At 42.5% G+C, this 27,513-nt stretch overlaps 1 protein-coding gene across 1 annotated transcript; it reads right to left on the bottom strand.

Annotated features, from left to right (window-relative positions):
- Positions 1 to 879: 879 nt before the first annotated feature.
- Positions 880 to 27,513, bottom strand: LOC308608850 (GRB2-associated-binding protein 3-like; the record flags this gene model as incomplete). Its single annotated transcript, XM_081222175.1, has 7 exons — positions 880 to 2,134; positions 3,442 to 3,558; positions 12,422 to 12,524; positions 13,516 to 13,597; positions 15,761 to 15,980; positions 16,457 to 16,512; positions 27,399 to 27,513. 7 exons carry the CDS (start codon positions 27,511 to 27,513, stop codon positions 2,018 to 2,020), a joined length of 810 nt encoding a protein of 269 aa, XP_081078301.1. The 3' UTR covers positions 880 to 2,017.

Here is a 27,513-nt window from a genome sequence, read left to right as displayed (position 1 = left end):
CCTAATCACTTCCAAACAAGTCACACTGCTCAAGTGTCTATTGTTTCGTGCAGTAAGTATGTCCCTGGAAATGTTTTGTAGAAACAGATTTTTGTTTTTTGGTCAACTGGATGACATTTCACTGCCGACAAAATTTCAGCTGCATTTACTATTCCAATCTCTCTTCAATCTGGTGAGGTTCTTGACACTTGGACGTACAATTTTTCTGCACTGGCCTTTGTCAGGCAATCAGTGAGCTAAACACAGGTGGCCCACACATAAGGAAGCCACCATCTACGGGAACTGGCCGTCTGTAGCCCTGGATTCTTGCCTGAGGCTCTGTGACTCCTTGCAAGTCACAGAAGGAAGAAGGCAGCTCTTTACAGGCTCTGGCCGTGGAGCAGGCCGTAGGCTCAGGGAGCCCTCTCGTGGCTCCATCCAAACTCACTAAGGACTCTTAACTCAGTTAAATCCCTTGGCAATTGGCCCCCATCTTGCTCTGGGAAGAAAATGATGTCACCAGACCGTGCTGCTTTGAACATCAAAATTACTTCTTTTATGGTCTGGAAAACCAAGACTTTGGCACTTACCTTCGGAGCAGTTTGAAACCCTGAAACCCTGCAGCAAAGCCTACAGGTGCCCTGCCTAACCCTGGCTGCCGCAGACCTGCCCGCCTATTTGATGCATCCTCGTATATAAGCCACCGTGGCAGAACAGTGGGCCAGAACCTGCCTACTACCCAGTTGGCGAGGTTTGTCTTCTGGCTGCAGGTGCTCAGAAGGATTGGGAATGGGCGTTAAGCAAAACTCCAAGCCCAGTCGAGCCTGTTGTCTGCGTCCCCTGAACCCCAGCGCCCCATAAGGGAAGGAGTGACAAGATGCCTTCATTGCCTGCGGGGAACGTGTGCAGTCTCAGGGGCTCGTCACCACTAAAGCAGAAGGGAAAATTAGCCAGGAAACCTGAGACTTGAAGTCACCGGCGTTTGGTCTGTTTTTTGGCTTTGTTTTGGATCATAACTGTCACTCAGAAGCTTGAGTGCAGCACAGGATGGCCAGGGATAGCTTTCCCCGAGGTGGCAAAGATTCTTCTGCCAGCATTAGCCAGCTCACGGGACACACACGGCAAGGGGACCATGTGAACCAAGAACGGATTTCACACTGACTGTCGGGAGGTGTCTCTAATGGTAACTGCTGATTATGTTAGAGTGCCCTGTTTGAAGACCATACAAAGAAACCCTGGCTCGACAGGCATACCTTTCAAGTATACAAGCACCTGCTCGAGATCCTATGAAAGGGACAGGAGATGATGAGTCATCCCGTGTCTGCACGTGTTTCCCACGCGTCTCCGAAGTTACCCTAAGCGACGGACGCAGCCTTAAGACGGCGGAAGGAGCCTGACTTGCTGTCTCACTCCATGAGTCATCTTGGGTCAAGCGTTCCCCTCTCTGGTGCTTGGTATTGTTTTCCTCAAAGTGGGAGCGGTGATCTCCGCCAAGCCTAGCTTCCGAGGTCTTTGAGGGGAAGAGATGAGACGATGCGTGTGAAAGCATGCCAGGAAAAGGCCAACAGCAGTGGGACGCCCAGCCACAGGTGGCTGCTCAAGCACGCTGTCCTTAGAGCCACCAGTGTCATCTGATAGGCCCATCACGGACCTCGGGACTCAAGGCTCCTGTCACTCGCATTGTCTTTCTGCCACCATCACTAGGCTTGGTGTCTTGCACTGTGTCTTCAGGGGTGAGGACAAGATGGTGTCCAGGCGCATCTCTCCTAGGGTCATTTATGATTCCAGTGGAAGCACAGGAGAGAGATCGAAACTTCAGGCGTTGGAGTCAAAAGATGTCATCCTGTTGGCTCCAATCTGCACGTCAAGGGCTCCACTGGAGAAGATTTCTAATGCCACTTTTGCTTTGATTGTTCCCACCCTGCCCGAATGGAGTCTTCTACATCCCAGTCCACCGGCCTGAGGCTCGGCAGGGGCAAGTGTGGCCGGTGACAAGGGCTGGCCTCCCTCAGAGCCCCCTGCCCGCAGCCCAGCCCCGTCACACTTTGGATTGCCTCTCGTCCGTCCACTCCTGCTTTGTGCTCTGGAGAGCTTGCGTCTTCTGCTCATCCACTTGGACATAGTCTACTCTTTGCTCCTCTGAAAAGAGAAGTTTCTGAAGGGGGAGAAGAAAAAGGTTTCATTCCATCAAATTTAAAAATTCGGCACAACGTCAGTCAGTCTCTGGTGGATTACAGTGTCGAGTATTGGCTGGCCCTCCCCCCTGGGTCGTCACTTGCAGAAACGTCATGCTGCGTGTGAACGTGTGTAAATCTCTCCTCACCTCTGCTCCCTTCAACTTGGCTCTAGCCAGCTGACTCGCCTTGGCCAATATAATGTGCGTGGGGTGACGGGTGCCCCTCCTAAAGAGAAGACAGGCGTCCTGTGATCCTGCACTCTCCCGTTTTCCCCTGCCACGACGCCGGCATGCCTCACGTGGGGACCGTGATGGACTGTCCCACAGGCCACAACTGAGAAGCCTTTGCGGTCGAAAGCCGCAGAGATTCGGGGCTTGTCTTCACTGCACAGCTGACCAGAGCTGACTAATGCACCGTCTGGGCTTATCTGTCTATCCTGCTGACCAGCTTTGCTGGAGTATCATTTTAGGTGTCTGGAATGAAATGAAAGGTAAAGGAGAAGTGGGAGGTCATTCAGCCAAAGGGAAGGGAAGCCCCCCAGACTCTTTTTTTCTCCACACGCACAAAGTGAAATTATACTGTATATTCTGTTCAGCAGGTGATTTTTCTCATCAAACAATACATTGTTAGCGCAGTCTAGACTATGACCATCCCGTGCTAAAAACTATTTAGCTGTCGTCCACTGCTTACCAGCCATTCATTCCATGGCTTCCCCTGGGCAGTGAGTGACACCGGTCAATGGCTAAGGTCCCTGACATGTATTAACTCACTTAATCCTCACGACAGGCTTCAACGTAGGCGTTATTTCTGCTGAGCACTCCACAGACAAGAATGCCGCTCAAAGGAGTCAAAACTGCCCAACCTGGCACTTGAGGCCCTTTACGGAGCTGTTTCAAAGCCAGCTGAGAGCTCCGTCACCACTCCCCAGAGTCTAGCCAAGCGGGACTGTTACTTCTTTCCTCAGCAGGCCCTTCCTATGGCTGGACTACACTCTACCCCACCCTCATCTCTGCCAGAGCAATTTCTCAGCAAACCTTACGGTCCAAGATTTGAAGAGCACGAATACTACATACATTTACACATAGACGTGCAAAGAACCCACCCCCGAGGGAAATACACCAGGACTTCTGGGAGGCAGAATTAGGGCTGATTTTAAGATTCTTCACTGTACGTGTCTGTAGGTTTAAGACTTTGCAAGGAGAACATCCATGGTGGAATCATCCAAACAAAATCCAAACCGAAATGGGATCTCCTGGCAAGTCTCAGACTCAAGAGTACTTCCTACCTGCTGCACAGGGGCTGGTGACGCTGAGTTGAAGTCCAGGGCTAAATAGTCCAGGCTGAATTTCCTCGTCCACGTCAGAGCTCCACTGCTCAGCAAGTTGGCTTCTCCGTGCTCCTCCTAGAAACCAACGTCACAGGATGCGGGTTACCAACTTCTGGCCGGGCTGGCCAGGGGAGGAGCAGCTGCCGTTGGACAACAGCGGCCCGATGAGTCCCGTGCAGCTCAGCCTGCACCTCGGAAGGAGAGCTGGCTTTGAAATACAATACAGCCCATTTGGCCTGCACAGGAGGCTATGCCTTCATTCACCATTGAAGCAGTCGGCCAAAATCTGCCCCAAGAAGAAATCATTTTAGGGATCTGACAGGCCCATGATGCCTTAGAGACTTTAAATCCTGAAAAGGTCAATCACACTTATGAAAGCTTTAGTAAAGACATCCCAAATGCATTTAAAGATACTTTATACAATACAAACAGTGATAACGTGTGCAACACACACCCATGGCATCACCATCCAGCTTCAGAATATACCACCACTACATGACACACACGGCCCATGCCGAGGGCCCCCTTCTACTGCTGCCTTCTTGCCCCCCAAGGGGGTGAGTGCTATCTTGAACTTGGTGTTTACCACTTTTCTTTTCAAAGATGGTTTTATGAATGTCCTTAAGTGGCCTACTGTTTTGTTTTGCCTGTTTTGAACTTTTATCAGTAGAACCGTATTGTATGCACTTGTGGTGTCTTCAATTTGCGCTCCATTTACATACTTCACATTCACCCATGTCAATGCCCTGTTTCATTCATTTTCCTTAGCATACATGATTCCATTGCATAATTTATTTAACTGTTCTACCAACAACAGACATTTGAGTTGTTTCCAGTTTGGCGGCTCTTACAAGCAATGCTGCTGTGAGCATTCATGCACCTGTGGAAGAACTTCTAGGGTGTCCCTGGGATGTGGGCCCCTTCAACTTGACTATCACCAGCCTGATATGTCGAACATGGTATTTTACTGTGATTTGATTTTCCACGCCCTTGATAATTTAATTAATTGGCCATCCTTTCATATGTTTATGGGTCATTTATTTTTTTCTCTTCTGTGAATTATGTGTTTAGGTTTGTTTTTGTTTTGCTAACTTTTATACTGAAGTGCTTGTATTTTTCTGATTTTCCTCCGTACTTCCTCACACATCTAAGAGACTAATCATTTGTTGGTTATGTGTGTTGCTAATAGCCCATCACAGTCTACAGTGGGTTTTTCTTGGTATTTTTTAAATTAAGAACTGTTCTCGCTTTCAATGTAATATATCAATATTTTCCTGAGGAGCTTGCTCTTGTATTTTGTTTAAAGAATTCTTCCTATGCTGAGGTTGTAATTTGTTTTCCCACATCTTCTTCTAAGTTATAAAGTTTTGTCCTTTACATTTAAGCAATAATCTAGCCTCAACTGATTTTAACATGTGGTGGTGACCCGGGGATACAATTAATTCCCTTTTGTTCTGTTTGTATCCCACATGGGCAACCCTCCTTTCCCCAGTAATGCAGCCTCTGCTCACATATCACGTTCCCATATGTGAATAGGTGGTCAGTTCTACTGAATATTTTTGCTGCATCTGAGACAATCACATCACTTCTCTCCTTTAGCATGTTAATGTGCTTGAGTGACTTGATAGATTCCTTTAATTTATGGTTGTAACAGCTCATCTCTCAGGGAATATTTGTAACAATAGATTTTTTTTCTTATTTATTTATTTATTTTTAGTTTCTGCTTTATAACAAATTTACTCAGTTATACATATACATATGTTCCCATATCCCCTCCCTTTTGCGTCTCCCTCCCACCCTCCCTATCCCACCCCTCCAGGCGGTCACAAAGCACCGAGCTGATCTCCCTGTGCTATGCGGCTGCTTCCCACTAGCTATCTACCTTACGTTCGGTAGTGTATACATGTCCATGCCGCTCTTTCGTTTTGTCACAGCTTACCCTTCCCCCTCCCCATATCCTCAAGTCCATTCTCTAGTAGGTCTGTGTCTTTATTCCTGTCTTACCCCTATGTTCTGGAGATGGAAGCAACCTAAGTGTCCATCATCGGATGAATGGATAAAGAAGATGTGGCACATATATACAATGGAATATTACTCAGCCATAAAAAGAAACGAAACTGAGCTATTTGTAATGAGGTGGATGGACCTAGAGTCTGTCATACAGAGTGAAGTAAGTCAGAAAGAGAAACACAAATACTGTATGCTGACACATATATATGGAACAATAGATTTTTTAAAAAATGTTTCTCCTTCTGGCATAGTTTTCATTTCCTCCAGTCCGTTTGTTTGGTTTCTGTCTTTATGCTAGAGCTTCCCTGAGATGTCTGACCAAATCATTGGCTGTCTGCTCACATTTAAGTGTGGAAGACCAAAACGCTGATCTGGTGGTGCTTGTCAGCTGTGGGGTTCACTGCAAGGTGACCTAGCTGGACGATTTTCTTGGGGAGCCCCTAATATTATGACCCATGTCTCGCCTCTTGGGCTGCTCAAGTAGGTCAGAGAACTGTCTTCGAATCTCTAGACCCAAGGGTAAAGGTCTGGTTGTCAACATTCTGGGAGAGAGCCACTGGAAAAGGGTTTGGGAAAGGCTCGTGTATCTACTGTGCATATTTACTTACATTGTTTTTAGCCTAGTATTCTTGGTCAGATGTGTCTAGCACCCCACAGGGCAGAGACCCCTTGTTTTACTCTCTCCAGAGACTACACTTCATCTTTTGTGTGGAGTAGGAGAGGGGAAGCCACAGTGGTCAGCCTCCGGGGAGTGGTGCTTAGGCTATTCACATATTTGTGCAATCATCACCTCAATGTTAGATTATTTTCATCACCCCAAAACGAAATCCTGCACCCCTTAGCCATCATCCCCTAGTCCCACTATCTCCCCAAGCTCTAGGCAACCACCACTAATCTAATTTCTGTCTCTATAAATTTGCTATTCTAGACATGTGATACAAATGGAATCATACAATATGTGGTTGTGATACTGTGATTTACAAGAAATATATATTTGGTCATTCAGATGACCAAATATTTATTTCTCATATATAGTTGGTCTTCAGTCCACAATTCCTGGGTCACAGCTCCCAAAACCCTTCGAATTTCCTAAGTGTTGAGAATGACAGAGATGTCTCACTATAGGAACGAGGTGACTTTCAGGTGGCACCTAACAACGTGCCTCCTGCTCGCCAGGAGAACCAACCATGAGATCACAGGCTTGGAAATTGCAGTCCCACTCCCCGGCTCCCACCCGATCTCCGGGGAGTGGGGAGGTGCTGGAGCTTGACTCAATCACCAACGGCCAATGATTTAACCAGTCATACGGTATCATGAAGCCTCCATAAAACCCAAGAGCACTGGGTTCAGAGAGCTTCTTGGTTGGTGAACACCTGGAGGTGCTGAGAGAGTGGCCCCTGGTGACGGCGTGGAAGCTCTGGGCCCTTTCCTCATGCCTCGGCCTGTGCATCTCTTCCATCTGGATGTTCATCTGTATCCTTTATCATATCCTTTTATAATAAACTAGTAAATGTTAAGTAAGTGCTTCCCTGAATTCTGTGAGCTGCCCTAGCAAATGAGTCAAACCCAAGGAGGGGGACATGGGAACCTCCAATCTGTAGCCAGTCAGTCAGAAGCACAGATAACAACCTGGGATTGTGACTAGCAGCTGAAGTTGGAAGGGGTGGGCAGTCCTGTAGGACTGAACCCTTAACCTGTGGAATCTGATGCTACCTCCTGGTAGAAAGTGTCAGAATTGAGTTGAATCCTTGGACACCCTGCCGGTGTCCGAGAATTGCTTGGTGTTATGTGGGAACCCACCCCAACCAACACACACACACATCCTGGAATTGGGTCCAGAAATCCCAAAGAGTGGTCTTTTGTGACTGGCTTCTTTCACTCAGCGTATTGCTTTCAGGGTTCATCCTTGTTGTTTCATGGATATCTGATTTCATTGTATGGCTGCATAACATTCCACTGTGTAGCCAGACCACATTTTATTTACCCATTCATCACTTGGTGAACATTTCGGTTCCTTTCACTGGTTGGCCATTATGAAAAACGAGGCTATGAACATTCACGTGCAAGATTTGGTTGGACTTATTCTTGCTTAGGATTTTTTAACCTGCATGAATGAGTGAGATTGCTATAAAGTTTTCTACTTATGTTAGTGCTATTTGTTTTGGTATCAAGTTATTTTAGCTTTATAAAATAAGCTGGGTAATATTTCCTCTTTTTGCCATTCCCTGGAGGTGCTTATATAAGACTGCAATGATCGCTTCCTTCTGATAGAAAGTTTCTGTAAAGTCTTGGGGGCCTCGTGATCCTTTGTAGTAAAAATTTCCCTACGTATTCAGTTTCCCTAATAATTTGTGTTTTCTGTTTTTACTTGAGTCAGTTTTTGTTTTGGTTTTGGTTTTGGTTTTTGGTTTTGTTTTTGTGGTACACGGGCCTCTCACTGTTGTGGCCTCTCCCGTTGCAGAGCACAGGCTCCGGACGTGCAGGCTCAGCGGCCATGGCTCACGGGCCTAGCCGCCCCGCGGCATGTGGGATCTTCCCCGACCGGGGCAGGAACCCGCGTCCCCTGCATCAGCAGGCAGACTCTCAACCACTGCCCCACTAGGAAAGCCCCCACCTGGTCATTTTTAAATAGTATCTTGTGACTCAGTCCAACTTTCAACTCCTCATCTTATTTTTTAAATATATAAAACATAGTTATTTTATATGTGAAATCTAATATTTCTAATAATGACTTACTTCCTTATGTGATTTTATTTTTTGTAATTCCTACTGATTCTCAAGATTTGCAATTTCTCAATATTTTTGGCCTGAGAGATCCCCTTTCCTTTCTTGGCAGTTGAGTTTTGGATTTAAAAAATACATTTAAAACTATATTCTCTACCATTTTAAGATTATTTTTATATGGTGGTCATGTGGTTTTCACGGTACCTTGCCTACTGAAGTGCTTCATCAAATTTTAAAACATAGAACAGGGACTTCCCTGGTCGTGCAGTGGTTAAGAATCCACCTGCCAATGCAGGGGACACGGGTTCGAGCCCTGGTCCGGGAAGATCCCACGTGCTGCGGAGCAACTAAGCCCGTGCGCCACAACTACTGAGCCTGTGTGTCACAACTACTGAAGCCCGCGAGCCACAACTACTGAAGCCCTTGCACCTAGAGCCCCTGCTCTGCAACAAGATAAACCACTGCAATGAAAAGCCTGCACACCTCAACAAATAGTAGCCCCCGCTCGCTGCAACTAGAGAAAGCCAGGGTGCAGCAAAAAATATATATATAGAAAGAAAGAAAAAGAAGAAGAAAGCTGGAGGAATCACACTCCCTGATTTCAAACTATACTATAATCAAAGTACTGCGGTACTGGCAAAAAAACAGACACATAGGTTAATGGAACAGAATAGACTCCATAAATAAATCCATACTTGTATGGTCGATTAATCTACGACAGAGGAAGCAAGAATATACAATGGAGAAAAGACAGCTTCTTCAATAAATGTTGGGAAAACTGGACAGCTACATGCAAAAGAATCAAACAGGACTACTTTCTCACACCATATACAAAAACAAATTCAAAATGGATGAAAGACAAATACCAGACCTGAAACCATAAAACTCCCAGAAGAAAACACACAGTATATTCTTTGACATGGGTCTTAACAATATTTTTTGGTTATGTCTCCTCAGGCAAGAGAAAGAAAAACAAACAAAAAATAAATAAAAGGGAGCACATCAAATTAAAAAGTTTTTGCACAGCAAAGGGAACTATCAGTAAAACAAAAGGGCAGCCTACTGAATGGGAGAAGATATTTTCAAATGATACATCTGACAAGAGGTTCATAACCAAAATATACAAATAACAAATACAAATCAACATCAAAAAAACAATCTGATTAAAAAATGGGCAGAGGACCTGAATAGACATTTTTCCAAAGAAGACATACCTGTGTCCAACAGATAGATGAAAAGATGCTCAACATCGCTAATCAGCAGGTAAATGCAAATCAGTACCACAATGAGACATCACCTCACACCTGTCAGAATGGCCATCATCAAAAGAACACAAGTAACAAATTTGGTGAGGATGTGGAGAAAAGGGGACCCTCCTAAACTGTTGGTGAGAACCTAAAGTGGTGCAGCTGCTATGGAAAACAGTATGGAGGTTCCTCAATTAAAAATATGATTCAGTAATTTCACTTCTGGGTATTTATCCCCCCCAAATACAAAAACACTAATTCGAAAAGATACATGCACTCCCATGTTCACTGCAGCACTATTTACAATAGCCAAGACATGGAAGCAACCTCAGTGTCCATCAACAGATAAATGGACAAAATGTGGTATACGGATGTGTATATATATATGTGTGTGTGTGTGTATATGTACATTTGCATATATATATATATATATATATATATATATATATATATAGAGAGAGAGAGAGAGAGAGAGAGAGAGAGACACACACAATGGAATGTTACCCAGTAAAAAAAAAAAATCTTGCCATTATGACAACATGGGTGGATCTAGAGGCTGTTATGCCAAAGTGAAATAAGTCAGAGAAAGACAAACGCTACATGATCTTACTCATACGTGGAATCTAAATAAAACAAATACAAAAACCAAAAAGCAGGGGTTTCCTTGGTGGCACAGTGGCTAAGAATTCACCTGCCAATGCAGGGGACACGGGTTTGAGCCCTGGTCCGGGAAGATCCCACATGCTGCAGAGCAAGTAAGCCCATGCACTACAACTGCTGAGCCTGCGCTCTAGAGCCCACAAGCCAAAACTACTGAGCCCACGAGCCACAACTACTGAGCCCGCAAGCCACAACTACTGAAGCCCATGCACCTAGAGCCCGTGCTCCACAACAAGAGAAGCCACCACAATGAGAAGCCCGTGCACCACAATGAAGAGTAGCCCCCAATCACCGCAACTAGAGAAAGCCCGCGTGCAGCAATGAAGACCCAATGCAGCCAAAACAAAAACAAAAACAAAAACAAAAACAAAAAATGGAAACAGACTCATAGATACAGAGAACAAATGGGTGGTTGCCATAAGGGAGGGGGTGAGGAGTGGGCGGAAAAAGTGAAGGGGATTTGGAGGTACACACCCCCATTATATAACCCATGGGAATGTACTCTACAGTGTAAGGAACAGGATCAATAATATTGTTGTAAGTCATGGAGGGACAAATGCTTACTAGACTTATCATGGTGATCATTTCATTCATGTATGCAAATGTCAATCATTATGTAGTACACCTGAGACAAACAAAATGTTGAACGTCAACCATATTTCATTAAAAAATAAAGTAGCTAAGGAAGAATAGGTGACTTTAATAAAACAAAACTTGTATTTCAGCCCCTAGCCTAAATTTTTACATTCAGATAAGAACTTGTCCTCAAAGAGAAAAAAATTATGCATATGATTATGTGCAAAATCGAAACTGAATCATATTAGTTCTGTCTACCAAATGGGTTGTTTTGTGGAACAAGTGAAATAATGTAAATCAAAGTCATTTGAAAATATCATATTACTGAATTTAAAACACACAATTGAATGAGGTGGGAAGGCTTTAAATTCATTTATGTGGTGGTTCCCTCAGAGCTACCTTCCTTCAGCCAGTTTTCTGGGCTCTTAATCTACTGGGTCATATTGCCTAGTAATGTACAGAGAGAGTCATTAATCAATGACTATATACAGGCAAGAAAGCAATCCTGAATTATGCTGTTAATGAAACACTGGTCTTTCTCACAACCTCAAAGATCAGAAATAACGGTTAGTGTCTGGAATGACTCTGCACTTGCTTCTATGAGGCTATAGATTCACTTCCCTTCTCTGTTCTCTGGAGACAAAGCACAGCTGGGCAGTATCTTTTATAAGAGTGTTTTCTTCTAGAGGTTTCCCAAGGGCCATTACTAAGTGTGAAAAATATTGGGAATACCACAGCAGACTGGATATGAGTCACTTTCCACCTGCATATGGGTACTCACAGAACAATCTGTCAAATAGAAAGGCAAAATGAAGCATTTAATTGCTGCTTCACTGGAGATGACTGTTTTGAGAATTGTAAATGCCTGTTATTGTCACGTATAGGAAGGCAGAGTTCTCTTCTGAAAAGTATATAGTCTCAGTGCCTTGAACACTGTCCTTCTAAGATCTGTTTTTCAAAATTTCATAGTTTAAACAGAGATTCTCTCTAGAGTTCCCTACATTTTAAAGTTCTGGCTAAAGGGCCTGATAATTGCCAGAGGTGCTAAAAGACCCTCTTTCTCTTCAGTAACCCATTCTCAACAGAATCCAAAGTAGAGAGAATGGAAGGGACAACACAGGGCAGGAGGAGAGATTGAACCATAAATCGTTCATCAAAGGATCGAGATATCGGGTCTCTGTGCACTCTGGGCCACAGAAAGACTCTACCAGGAGTCTCCAGAGACTAGACCCATCCATGACCCGGGACACTGGGCCACCCTCCCAACGGGACTCTAAGTGATTTATCTTTGGTAAAGGTTCGGAGGCAGTCAGGGCAGGGCTACCCGGTGGTGTGGTGGACGGGAACATCCAATGTGTGAGTTTTCACAGCTTAGACTCTGGACATACAGGGAGCTACAAAGCTACTGCGGTCAAACACGATATCCCAGCCATGGTGAAAAGAACCGCTAGCATTTCCATTTTCCCATTACACGTTGCAGCCCTGGGTACACTTAAAACTGTGGCCTCAAAATGGTACGAGGAGCTGAATATCGCAGGAAAGAAAACCGACTTCATAACAACTTGTTCCCCGTCTGGAAAACATTGTAAGCTGGTATTACAGTCAAGTAATTGTTTTAAGATTGCACGGGACTTTCTGAATGCTATGTTTCCTTTATAGTGAACTGATAAGAATATAGATTGGGGTGAAGAATACGAAGAGTGTGAAAAATATAGGATTACCATTTGCATGTAGCTTTGTTCCTCTTCTCTGGAAACACAATTGGCAAAAAATCTTGCAGAATTAATACCATTTCTTTCTGGAGAGAGAAAGCTGGTTCGATTGCTAAGAACAGAAATATAGATGAGGTCAAAGCAATGTCTTACAGCTGCTCTGAAAGCCAGCCAAGAACTGACATGGCCCCTCTGGGGTTTCGGCCCTCGCCCCCGCTTCCCCATGCAACCTCCTCCTGGCCAAAGCAATTCCTGAACCAGGAGAGAGACTACCCCACAGCTGCCATCCTGCTATGGGGCAAAGGGTTCCCAATTCTCAAAGGCTATTTTTTTCCAGGCCCTCCATGTGACACAGCTCATGAGCTTTCTAGAAAGAGACCAAGGCATCATATCATTTAGAGAAAAACAAAACAGAACAAAAACGCTCCTTTGAGGCTCTCTTCTTTCCATTCAGAGTAACCAGGAAAAGTAAGGAAGTGTGGTCATTCCTTTGATAGGATGAGATCAAGACTACAAATCCACTTTCATCATACTCCCAAGTCAGAAGCAGAGGCCAAGGCTCTGTACTTCTGTCTGGAAATGTAGTTCACTGCAGAATTCTGCTTTACAGAGCCACTGTGTCCTGCGGCATATAGGGTGAACTAAGAAACTCCCAGGCCAGGCTCAGGACTCTGAAATTCCTACAAGGACTCTGAAATTGCTACAAGGTGAGATGAGAGAGTGCAGATACATTTTGGGGTTTGTCTACTGAGCCCATGTGAATTGGGATTGAAAAAGAACTTTCTCTGTTGGTACTAGGGTTGTAGCATGTAAATAAGGATCTAAGGGACAGCTATCTCAGGCCGTGAGGATTGTGCAACAGAGAAGCAGACGTGAGAGACAGGTTCCCAGCAGCACTCTCATTCCCGATTCCATTGTCCTGGGAGACTCACTTATGGTCCTTCCTCTGTGACCTACAAAACACTTCCAGCTCGAGATAATAAATCCCATCCCTTGTTCGGCTTAAGCTAGATCCAGTGGGCTTCGACTACCTTTAACCACCGAGGCCTGAGTAACGCTGGGAGTGCACCAGATGAGGCCCCTATGAGCAATCAAAGACTCACCAAGGCACAGTGCGGGTCCTGGTGAGAGCCGTGTGTTCCCGGATGGTGGAGAGGCTTTTCAGGTCCAGGGGAGGTGACCGTGCTACAAGATAACACATGACAGCCAACATGGTAAGTTCTCAGGGGTTCAAGGCCAGAAACTGAAGAATATAAAACTATGACATTCCATCAGATCCACATTTACTTACAAGCAGTGCTGATGATGAGCATGCTTTGTGCTGTCCTACTCTTCCCTGCCTCACTGGGAGTAGAGGGGACAACCACCGAGCCAGTGGCCACATCATCAGCTGGGCTTACATCCAGTCACTACACACTTATTGAGAACTCACTGTCAGGCATGGTTCTAGGTGTCCCAAACTGAAACTGTACCTTTCTTCCCCATCTGTCTGTCTAGTTAGAGTCATCTTCGGATCTCAGCTCAACATGTCCTGCTTAGGAAGGCCTTCTTTGACCTCCAGGCAAGATAAGGCCCAGCTCATGGGCTCTCATGAGTTCCTGTGCTTACCCTTCACAGCACTCGCCCACTTCGTGATGATACATTCAGCTGTGATGATCTCATTCGGCTCTAGACCGACCACGTTCTGGGAGCACAGGGTTTTCTGGCTTGTTCACTGCAGTAGCCTCGGCATCCCATTCTGCCTTAGCTGCCCGCCTTGCTGAGTTGGCCGTGAGTGTATTCCTCTATTGCTTGGTCTTCTAGCTCTTTCCTCACTAGGCCACACAGGTGGAGAGTGTTTAACTCCGCTCCATATTGCCAGTGACTTCCGTGCTGCTCAATCAGTTTCCCAGGAGCCTCAGACCTGCCAGGTGCTGAGCTGGAAAGGACATATGCGTCGTGTAGTCCCCGGGGAGAAGGTCTCTCCTGGCTGTGATGCACCCTGGCCTTGGCTTCACTGACCAGCCGCCTCCTGGCTTCACCCCCTGCCTCTCTCACTTGGGCCACAGGGTCCATCCCTGGAGCCACACGTGTAAGAACCAGCCCCTCCCGGCCCAGGTGTCCCAATTAATCCACAACCACACGTCCAACCAAAATCTCTGCACCTCCATCACTAGGTCTTTTAGAGCTCTAACATCCAACGTGGTAGCCACTAGCCACATGTGGTTATTGAAATTTAAATACGTTAAAATTAAATGAAATTTAAAAATTCACTTCCTCAGTTGCACTGGCCACGTTTCACTTGTTCAACAGCCACATTTTCTTCATTACAGAAAGTTCTGTTGCACAGCATTGCTACAGAAAAGTCACTGAGCAAAACAACAGTATCTACCTCAAAGTTACAGGTCCCTGTGAAATGGTTTCTGGCCAGCCTGAATGGCTATTTCCTCTAAAGCTCACGAGACAGGGTCTGTTCTCCTATTTAGTACCTATTGAATAACTATTTTTCTTCCAGGTGGTTTGGACATATCTTTCTCCCTGCTTGCTTCCTCATCTGTGCCTCCCCCAGAAATGTGATTTGACTCGAATTGAAGAGAGGGAGGCTGGAGTGGACTGGACATAAGCAGACGACTTAGTTCCAGCTCTGGGCGTGGCCACCTGAAGCAGCAGAGGCGGCGATGGAGCCAATGGACTGTCAGGGGTCACGGTCACGGTACCAGGTATTTCCTTGGAATCGCCCAGCCCTACTGGGCAGGTGACGACGAGCGAAAAAGGAAGTTAGCAAGTTACTCTGACCTGCTTTTGCTCGTCCCCTCTTCGCCCTCCTCCCTGCCGGTTCCGGCTGCTCATCTCCACATGCCCCCGCCCCACACACCTCTTCTGCCAGGCACTAGCAGGGCACTGAGCGACGTGGCATACGACCAGGTCTACATTCAGGAATCAGTGTCAAAGGCCATTCTTGGCTGCCTTACACAAGGTGGACACTGTGATTACATTTAAGTGCTGTCTAAACAAAGAGAGGACAGGTGGGTTCCATTCTCACCCATCCTCACTTATTTCTGGGACTTTGTTAGGGAAGCAGCCAAAGATGAGTCCTCTGGAATGAACTTGGCTTCAGAGGCTGCATTTGCCAGGCCACAGTGATTGCAAGTCCCCCGGTTCCTTTTATCCTTAGGATCTGGGGCAGAAGGGCTCCTCAGCCCTCCCCACTCAATCCCAGCCATTTCTCCCTGCCCTTGTGCTTCCCAGGCCCCTGGGCTGGTTTCTCTAGTGTCCCCTTCCCAGAGACGGTCAGGACGGAAGCTTTTCCACACGGCCACCAGACCTTGCTCCCCAGTCCCGCACAGCAGGCCTGGGGAAGTGACTTACATTTCCTCTGAGGCTTGAGATCTCTATTCACGGGGGGAGGCTCCAGGTCCGCCGGGAGCTCGGGCAATGGGCTGGAGATGCTTCCTGAGCTCATTTGGATGTAGTCGTCAGGGCTGCAGTGGGGTCCGAGAGCAGAGGCGGTGGCCTGGGGGCTCATGGGCATGTAACTGTCCTCAGTGCTGGCAGAACCCGGAAGGGACATCGGGAAGAACCTGCACGGCTGCAAGGGAAAGCACAGAATAGCCATGGAAACTGCTTCCAGTGGGCAGCCTCGGCTGCACATGGCATTTCAGTTGCAGATTATCCAAGAATAACTTTGAATTTTCTTAGGAAAGTCAGACAAGCCTCTAACTCAAGCTCTGCCTCTGGACTTATCATGTGAGGTAGGTGATGATTCGCCTAGATCTCATGCTGGAAGACAGAGGTTAATGAATTTATGCAAATGCTTTAAGTATCATGTGATGACTTCAGCAGGTACCCCAAGTTTGGGGAAGCCTCTGGACCATTAGAACTGGCAGGGTCCTCACAGCACACAAAGTCCAGTAGCTCCCAGACAAGTTTAAGCCTTGATGGGAGACTGGAGGGCTCCTCAGAGATTCACAGTGCTGTCTCAAAAGATATCATGGGAACATAAGTAGGTCAGGGTATTTTTTTGGTAAAAATTGAGGCTGAAAGAAACTCAAGTACCAAACTTACCAAATTTAAACTTAGCCGCTTATCTCGGTGTCTTAAAGATTGGCCTTCTACATCACCTGCAAGAAACAAGCAGGGTGGTGAAAAATGCGGACAACATCAGTTGAAACTAGGCTCCAAGTACCTATGCGCCTCAGGGCCCTGTGTGCAGCTCCAGAGAGGGAGAGAGACTTGCTATTGAGTCTAGCTGGGCAGTCAGAACACCTTCCCCCCACAGATGGAAAGCGGACCAGATTTTGAAGAGGTTGCTGTATGACGGCTTCAGTTCTCTCTGTGAACTGGGGAGAGTCAGAGCAAGTAATTAACAAATGCTCGTTGCATTTGTTACATGAATTTTCTGCACTTAGAGATGGTAGAGACAGAGCTGGAGGTTTGAGGAGAGGGGAGCAGGCATGAAATAGCCCTTGTGATGAGCAGGAGCACGGGGTGAATAAAAGCCTTTGCAGAGCAGCAGCGCGAATCGGTGACCATGAACTTCTGAAGCAAGAGTCAGCGCCTCAGGAACAGATCCGGAGAGAGAGGAGAGCTGGATGAATCCAGGATCAGACATTTGTGAGACGGATGTGACATAAACTTAGAATAACTGTTGAACTGAAATAGGAGATGTCCAGAAGGTAGCAAGATATATGGGCCTCGATTCAAATGAGACCTGCTTAGAGATGACAGTCAAAACCTAAGAGTAGAGGAGATGATCTAGGTTGTAAATGTTGAGAAAAGTTTAAATATAAAATCCTAGAGACTCTCAATATTCAAAGAGTAGGAAGATGAGCACTGGCTCATGTTGAGAGAGAGCAAGTGGAGAAGGAGGAAAGTCAGGGGCCCCGGACTGCGAGAGCCCACAGGAGGAGATGGTGGCTGGTGGTGGGGAACACCACCAAAATGGGCCCTCAGCACGTGGGGACCAGAGCAAAATGTCTTCCTAGAACTTAGACATGTGAAAAGCCAGGCTGCCTCTGAGAAACAAACTGAAGAGTCAACATCATCTTAAAGCAAGAGAATAACTCCCAGCTCAGAAAGATGTGATGGAGATTGATGGAATTAAGACCAGACACTATCAAACTCTTAGAGGAAAACATAGGCAGAACACTCTCTGACATAAATCACAGCAAGATCCTTTTTGACCCACCTCCTAGAGAAATGGAAATAAAAACAAACAAATGGGACCTAATGAAACTTAAAAGCTTTTGCACAGCAAAGGCAACCATAAACAAGACGAAAAGACAACCCTCAGAATGGGAGAAAATATTTGCAAACAAAGCAACTGACAAAGGATTAATCTCCAAAATATACAAGCAGCTCATGCAGTTCAATATCAAAAAAAAAAAAACCAATAAAAAAATGGGTGGAAGACCTAAATAGACATTTCTCCAAAGAACACATACAGATGGCCAAAAAACATGAAAAGATGCTCAACATCACTAATTATTAGAGAAATGCAAATCAAAACTACAATGAGGTATTACTCACACCGGTCAGAATGGCCATCATTAAAAAGTCTACAAATAACAAACGCTGGAGAGGGTGTGGAGAAAAGGGAACCCTTATGCACAGTTGGTGGGAGTGTAAATTGATACAGCCACTATGGAAAATAGTATGAAGGTTCCTTAAAAAACTAAAATTAGAGCTGCCATGTGACCCAGCACAGCAATCCCACTCCTGGGCATATACCCAGAGAAAAACATAACTCAAAAAGGGGCATGAACCCCAATGTTCATTGCAGCACTATTTACAATAGCCAGGACATGGAAGCAACCTAAATGTCCATCAACAGAGGAATGGATAAAGAAGATGTGGTACATATATACAATGGAATATTAGCCATAAAAAGGAATGAAATTGGGTCATTTGTAGAGACATGGATGGACCTAGACAGTGTCATACAGAGAGTGAAGTAAGTCAGAAAGAGAAAGACAAATATCACATATTAACCCATATATGTGGAACCTAGAAAAATGGTATAGATGATCCTATTTGCAAAGCAGAAATACAGACACACATGTAGAGAAGAAACGTATAGACACCAAGGGGGAAGGGGGGTGTGGGATGAACTGGGAGATTGGGATTGACATATATACACTATTGATGTTATGTGTAAAATAGATAACTAATGAGAACCTACTGTATAGCACAGGGTAACCTACTCAATGCACTGTGGTGACGTGAACGGGAAGGGAGTCCAAAAGGGAGGGGGCATATGTATATGTATACAGCTGATTCATTTTGCTGTGCAGTAGAAACTAACACAACATTGTAAAGAACTATTCTCCAATAAAAATTAATTTTACAAAATATTGAAATCATAATCCAAGAAAAGGTCCACAAATAAAGTAACACTTGAATCTAATATTGAAAGGGCCCATCAAGTACCTGGAATAAATAAATGGTCAATTCTACCCAGAATGTAAAATCTATTAAAACATTATATCAATAATAATGACAGAATGAAACAGATGAATTAAATAACCAGCTCAAAGCTAAAAAAGCACAATAGAGAAAACGAAAAGAAATGATAAAATAAAGATAAAAGCAAAAAATAATAGAGTACAGAGAAATAGTGGAATTAATTTTAAAAAATCAAAATCTTGGTTTCCTGGGGAAAAAAATTAACCTAAAGGCAACCGACTAGCCAATCTAATCAATAAAAGAGGGGGGCACAAATATCCAAAATAAGAATTGACAAGGAAAAAATTATCATTGAAACAGAGGAATTTTTTTAAAAGAGACAATTCTGCATGCCTTTACACAAATAAATTTTAAAATCTAGATGAAATGGATAATTTTCCAAAAAATACACTACAGCAAAATTGACACAAAAAATTTCCAAAGAATAAAATAGACAAAGTTACGAAGATCAGATGGTTTCAACAGACAATTTTACCAAAACTTCAAAGACCAGACAGTCCCAATGCTTCACAAATTTGTTCAAGAGTTTAGGAAATCAAGGAATATTTCTAATTCTTTTTATGATGCAAGTATAACTTTGGTAGCTAAACCTGATAAACATAAAATATATCAGAAAAGTACAGACTAATATCACTTATGATTAACAATGCAAAAATCCTAAATAAAATATTAACAAATGTCACACCCTCTTTGAACCATTACTGTAAAACTTCTCACTACCCTCTCCAAGTTGGGACACACAGTTTTAAGGGCATTCGCCTGCTGCAGCTCCCTTTGCCTGGCAAAGCAATAAAGCTATTCTTTTCTACTTCACTCCACAAAAATATTAGCAAACAGAGGAAGGTGGTATTACTGGAATGGCTGAATGAGGAGCTCAGAAAAGCCATTCTCCAAAAAACAATTATACAAGTGTACAAAACTATTTTTAAAAAGTCAAGCACAACTATCTGGGGACTCTGAAAATTTACCAAAAGCATACAACAAAATTGTTGCATATTATACTGGGAAGGATTTATTGAAGAAATGAAAAACAACTACTGGAATCCGGTAAGAACACTGAGAATCTGTGGCATTTTAGCTTGGGGTGCTCCCATACCCCTCACCAGCTCACTCAGAAGTAGTTCTACCAGGGCAAGGCAAGTTGTGAAGACCAGAAGCTTCTTTGCCAAAGGGGTCTAATTTGATTTGGATCAAAGCATATAAAAAACTCCATTCCTCTAGGTACTAGCAAAAGCATACCAACAATTCATTTCATTGGGGTTCCAGGAGAAAAGAGAGAGAAAAGCATTGAAAATGTATTTGCAGAACATATGGCTGAAAACTTCCCAAACCTAAAGAAGGAAACAGATATCCTGTTTCCTTCCTGTACAGTAAGCACAGAGGGTCCCAAACAAAATGAACCCGAACAGACTCACACCAAGACATATCATAATCAAATGGCAAAAGTTAAAGATAAAGAGATAATTCTCAAAGCAGCAAGAGAAAAATAGTCATTTACAAGGAAATCCCCATAAGGCTATATCAGCTGATTTCTCTGCAGAAACTTTGCAGGCCAGAAGAGAGTGGAGTGATAGATTCAAAGTCCTAAAAGGGAAAAACCTGCAACCTAGGATAATCTACCCAGCAAGATCATCATTTAGGATCGAAGGAGAGATAAAGAGCTTCTCAGACAAGCAAAAACTAAAAGAGTTCATCAATACTAAACCTACCCTAAAAGAAATGTTAAAAGGTCTTCTCTAAGCAGAAAAGAAGGAAAAATCTATAGGAAAAGGAAAATCCCACTAGGAAAGGCAAATATATAGTAATGACTAAGGATCAACCACTTAAATAAGCCAGTACAAAGATTACGGTACAAAAAATTATAAAATCAACTATAACTACAATAAAGAGTTAAGGGATAGACATGAAGATGTAAAATATGACGTCAAAAACGCAAAATGTGGGGGAAGGGAGTAAAAAATGTAAATCTTCTAGAATTTGTTTGAATTTAAATGACTATCAGTTTAAAACAAGTAGATACAGTTATAAGTCAACATATATGAACCCAATGATAACCACAAATGAAAAACCTACAATAGATACACAAAGACTAAAAAGAAAGGAACACAAACATAAACTAAAGAAAATCATCAAACCACAAGGGAAGACACAAAAAGAAGAAATGAACAGAGAAGACCTACAAAAACAACCAAAAACAAGCAATAAAATGGAAATAAATACATATCTATCAATAATTACTTTAAATGTCAATGGGCTAAATGCTCCAATCAAAAGACATAGGCTGGGGCTTCCCTGGTGGCACAGTGGTTGAGAGTCTGCCTGCTGAGGTGGGGGACACAGGTTCTTGCCCCGGTCCGGGAAGATCCCACATGCTGTGGAGCGGCTGGGCCCATGAGCCATGGCCACTGAGCCTGCATGTCCAGAGCCTGTGCTCCACAACGGGAGAGGCCAAAGCAGTAAGAGGCCTGCATACCAAAAAAAAAAAAAAAAAAAAAAAAAAAAAAGACATAGGCTGGCTGATCAGATTAAAAACAAGATTCTTCAATATGCTACCTACAAGAGACTCACTTCAGGGCTAAAGACACACAAAGACTGAATGTGAAGGGATGGAAAAGAATATTTCATGCCAACAGAAATAACAAAAAAAGTGGGAGTAGCAATACTTCTATCAGACAAAACAGACTTTAAAACAAAAGCTATAACAAAAGACAAAGAAGGACACTATATAATGATAAAGGGATCGATAAAAAAAGAGGATATTACACTCATTAACAAATATGCACCCAATACAGGAGCCCCTAAATATACAAAGCAAATACTAACAGACATAAAGGAAGAAATTGACAGTAACACAAGAATAGTAGGGGACTTTTACATCCCACTGACATCAATGGACAGATCATCCAGACAGAAACTCAGTAAGGCAACAGTGGTCTTAAATGACACAATAGACTGGTTGGACTTAATAGATATCTACAGGACATTCAATCCAAAAACAGCAGAATACACATTTTTTTCAAGTGCACATGGAATGTTCTCCAGGATAAATCACATGCTAGGCCACAGAACAAGTCTCAACAAATTTAAGAGGATAGAAATTATATCAAGTATTTTTCCAACAACAGTATGAAACTAGAAATCAATTATAGAAAGAAAAATAGGAAAAGCACAAATGTGTGGAGACTAACCAATATGCTAATAAAGATCAATGGGTCAATGAAGAAGTCAAAGAGGAAATCAGAAAATAACTTGAGACAAGTTAAAATGGAAACACAACACTCCAAAGTCTATGGAATGCAGCAAAAGCAGTTCTAAGAAGGAAGTTTACAGCAATACAGGCCTTCCTCAAGAAACAAGAAAAATCTCAAATAAACAACCTAACCTACCATCTAAAAGAATTAGAAAAAGAAGAACAAACAAAGGCCAAAGTCAGCAGAAGGAAGGAAATCATAAAGATCAGAGAGGAGATAAATAGAGATCAAAAAACAATAGAAAAGATCAATGAAACCAAGAGCTGCTTTTTTGAAAAGGTAAACAAAATTCATAAACCTTTAGCCAGGCTCACCAAGAAGTAAAGAGAGAGGGCCCAAATTAACAAAATAAATGAAACAAGAGAAATAACAACTGATCCCAGAGAGATTTAAAAAATCATAAAAGAATAGTACAAATAGTTAATGCCAAAGAATTGGAAAACCTAGAAGAAATGGACAAATTTCTAGAAATATACAACCTGCCAAGACTGAAACAAGAAGAAACACACAATTTGAACAGACCAGTCACTAGTAGTGAAAATGAATTTGTATTAAAAAAACCCCAAAACTCCCAGAAAATAAAACTCCAAGGCCAAATGGCTTCACAGGGGAATTCTAACAAACATATAAAGAAGAACTAATACTTATCCTTCTCAAACTATTCCAAATAATTGAAGAGGACAGAACACTCCCAAATTCATTCTACAAGGCCACCATCACCTTGATACCAAAACCAAACAAAGACACTACAAAAAAAGAAAATTACAGGTCAATATCTTTGATGAATATAGATGCAAAAATCCTTAATAAAATATTAGCAAACTAAATCCAACAATATATAACAAGGATCATATACCATCAAAGAATCAAGTTGGATTTATTCCAGAAACACAAGGATGGTTCAATTTTCGCAAATCAATCAATGTGATACACCACATTCACAAAAGGAAGGATAAAAATCACACGATCATCTCAATAGATGCAGAAAAATCATTTGACAAAATTCAACATCCATTCATGATAAAAACTCTCTTCAAGGTGGGTATAGAGGGAACATATCTCAACACAATAAAGGGAATTTATGACAAGCCCACAGCTAACATTATACTTAACGGTGAAAAGTTGAAAACCTTTCCTCTGAATTCAGGAACAAGACAAGGATGCCCACTCTGACCACTTCTGTTTAACAGAGTATTGGAAGTCCTAGCGACAGCAGCCAAACAAGAAATAGAAATAAAAAGCAACCAAATTGGAAAGGAAGAAGTAAAACAGTCAGTATTTGCTGATGACATACTTTATATAGAAAACCCTAAAGTCTCCACAAAAAACTATTAGAACTAATAAATGAATTCAGCAAAGTTGCAGCATACAAGATTAATATACAGAAATCTGTCATATTTCTATACACTAATAATGAACTATCAGAAAGAGAAAGCAAGAAAATGGTCCTGTTTAAAATCACATCAAAAAGAATAAAATAACCAAGAATAAACTTAACCAAGGAGGTGAAAGACCTATACTCTGAAAACTATACAACACTGATGAGGGAAACTGAAGATGATACAAACTAATGAAAAGATATCTTGCGCTCTTGGATTGGAAAAATTAATATTGTTAAAGTGTCCGTAGGACCCAAAGCAATCTACAGATTTAATGCAATCCCTATCAAAATACCCATATTTTTCACAGAACTGGAACAAATAATCCCAAAATTCATATGGATTTTGACCCTGAATGAAACTATGAAAGACCCTGAAATGCCAAAGCAATCCAGAGGAAAAAGAACAAAGCAGGAGGCATAACCCTCCCAGACTTAACACAATGCTACAAAGCTACATTAATCAAAACAGAATGATAGTGCCACAAAAACAGACACATAGATCAATGCAACAGAATAGAGAGCCCAGAAATAAACCCACACACCTATGGTCAATTAATCTACAACAAAGGAGGCAAGAATATACAGTGGAGAAAAGACAGTCTCTTCAATAAGTGGTGCTGGGAAAGCTGGACAGCTACATGTAAAACAGTGAGATTAGAACATTTCCTCACACCATATACAAAAATAAACTCAAAATGGACTAAAGACCTAACTGCAAGACCTGAAACCATAAAACTCCTAGAAGAGAACATAGAACACTCTTTGCCATAAATCATAGCAATATTTTTTGGATCCAACTTCTAAGGAAAAGAAATAAAAGCAAAATAAACAAACAGGACCTAATTAAACTTAAAAATCTTTTGCACAGCAAAGGAAACCACCAACAAAACAAAAAGCAACCTGCAGAATGAGAGAAAATATTTGCACATGATATGACGAACAAGGGTTTAATATTCAAAATATATAAACAGCTCATAAAACTCAATGTCAAAAAAACAAACAACCTGATTTAAAAATGGGCAGAAGAAGTGAATAGACATTTTTCCAAAGAAAACATACAGATAGCCAACAGGCAGATGAAAAGATGCTCCAAATTTCTAATTATTAGAGAAATGCAAATCAAAACCACAATGAGGTATCACCTCATACCTGTCAGAATGGCCATCATCAAAAAGGCAACAAATAACAAAGGCTGGTGAGGACGTGGATAAAAGGGAACCCTTGTACACTGTTGGTGGAAATGTAAATTGGTGTAGTCACTATGGAAAATAGCATGAAGGTTCCTCAGAAAACTAAAACTAGAGCTACCATATGATCCAGCAATCCCACTGCTGGGCAAATATCAGGAAAAAATGAGAACTCTAATTTGAAAAGACACATACACCCCAATGTTCACAGCAGCAGTATTTAAAATAGCCAAGACATGGAAGCAACCTAAGTGTCCATCAACAGAGGAATGGATAAAGAAGATGTGGTACATATGTACAATGGAATATTACTCAGCCATAAAAATGAATGAAATTCTACCATTTGCAGTAATGTGGATGGCTCTTATGCTTAGTGAAATAAGTAAGTCAGACGGAGAAAGACAAATACTGTATGATATCATTTGTATGTGGAATCTAAAAAATAAAACAAATAAATGTATTATAGCAAAACGGAAGCAGACTCACAGATATAGAGAACAAACTAGTGTTTACCACTGGGGAGAGGGAAAGGGGGAGGGGCAAGATAAGGTAGGGGATTAAGAGGTATAAACTACTATGTGTAAAATAGATAAGCAACAAGGATATATTGTACAGCACAGGGAATTATAGCCATTACTTTGGAATAACTTTTTTTTTTTTGGCCATGCTGCGCAGATTGCAGGATCTCAGTTCCCCAACCAGGGACTGAACCCGGGCTCCGGCAGTCAGAGCGCCGAGTCCTAACCACTGGGCTGCCAGGGAAGTCCCTGTAATAACTTTTAACAGAGTATAATCTGTAAAAATACTGAATCACTATGCTATACACCTGAAACTAATATAATATTGTAAACCAACTATACTGCAAAAAATAATTGGCCAGTGAAGTTCTTCACGTTAACAGGATAAAGGAGAAAAAAATCACATGATCATAAAATATTTCAATAAATTCAATACCTTTTCATGATTTTAAAAAATAACATTTGGCAAAGTAGGAATATCAGAGAATGTCCTTAATCTAATGAATGGTGTCTATAAAAGTCTGCTGCAAACCACATTAGAATGGTGAAACACTGGAAGCTTTCCATGTGAGATCGGGAATAAGACAAGGGTCCCTGTTATTAATACTACTATTCAAAGATGTCCTGGCCTCCTACCCCAAGCAGTGACGTAAGAAAAAGAAAATGAAAGATATGTTATAAAAGAAAAACAAAGTTATTAGTATTTGCATGTGATATGATTGTATACAAAGAAAATGCAAATAAATATATAGTTTAGAAAAGGTAGATACAAAATCAAAATATAAAGCTAATTTATTTGATTGCAACAGCAAAGAAATTATTTAAAGTAAAATACCGTTGGCACTCACGTAAAAAATAACAAATGCATGGGAATACATTAATGAGCTATGCAAGATTTCACTAAAAACCATAAAAATTACAGACAGAAGTAAAATAGGAAGGGGAATTCCCTGGTGGTTCAGTGGTTAGGACTCTGCACTTTCACTCCTAGTTGAGAGTATGGTATTGGGGGAGGGGGAATTGGATGAAGGTCTGAAGGTGGTCAAAAAGTACAAACCTCCAGTTCTAAGATAAATAAGTACTAGGGATGGAGTGCAGGACAAGATAAATATAAATAACAGTGCTGCATGTCATATACGAAAGCTGTTAACAAGAGTAAATCCTAAGAGTTCTCATCAGAAGGAAATATTTTTTCTATTTGTTTAATGTTGTATCTACATGAGATGATAGATGCTCACAAAACTTACTGTGGTCATCATTTCACGATGTGTGTAAGTCAGATCATTCTGTATTCCTTAAACTCATACAGTGCTGTACGTCAATTACATCTCAATAAAACCGGAAGAAAAATAAAAGAAGGATAAGGGATGTAGGCACGATAGATCCCAGTGGGCCTTGCACGCTATGCTAAGAAATTTAGATTTTATCCCAAGTGCGAAGAGAAGTCGTCAGATTGGTTTTTAGCAAGGAACTGACTATCTGATTTACATTTTTTAAGAGACCACTTGACTTCGTGTGGAGAACAGATTAGAGGCAGGCAAGAATGGTGGTGGTGTGATCTCAGGATAACGAGTTGTATTACAGTAAATATATTCAGATTTCATTTATGCTTTAAAAAGAAGAGATAGTATGTATTTCTGTATTGTTTAATTGTTTCCAGAAATTCTTCCTATTCGACATTGTTTGGGCAGAACCAACAAGGTGGCTGAATCCCAAAATCGTCATGAAATCAAGAAATTAAACCATGACGACTTGGAGAGCAAGCAGCTGAATGCAACAGAATGTGTTGCACTTGGAAAAAAGTGACGACTGACAACACAACCCCCGCTTGTGTCATTTCACTGAGACTCATCAGCTGAATAAGAGGTGAGATCCATCAACAAACTGGGTGACGATGACACCAGCTTGTCTCTCTTTGACAAGCACACCTTGGAACACGGTGACAATGAGCCAGCCTCGGGGTGGGGGTGACTTCCCTGGTCGCCAAGGCGGGGCATGAATGTCGTGGTTACCTTAACCTTTTCTATAAGTTGTACCAAAGCACCCACTTAAGTTCTTTCATTTCTACTATTCCTTACAATAAAATAATTTAGTAGCCCCTCCCCCCACCAAAAAAAAAAGAGTGGCAGTGGTGCTGGCCGCAGCAGGGGGCCCGATGGGAGACAGCAGAGCTGAGACGCAGGCTCCGCGCCACGGGCACTTCACCGATGGCAGAGGGGGGCTGGAGAGCCTCGGGGACAATCAAGGCTGCCAGGTCACTGGAGCCCCACAAGGATGATGACGAACCTGACCCCACTCTGCCGCCGCCGCCTACAGACAT

This window comes from Mesoplodon bidens (assembly GCF_964165515.1).
Source record: "Mesoplodon bidens genome assembly, chromosome: X".
NCBI lineage: Eukaryota > Metazoa > Chordata > Mammalia > Artiodactyla > Ziphiidae > Mesoplodon > Mesoplodon bidens.
This window is presented reverse-complemented; position numbering and strand designations above follow the sequence as displayed.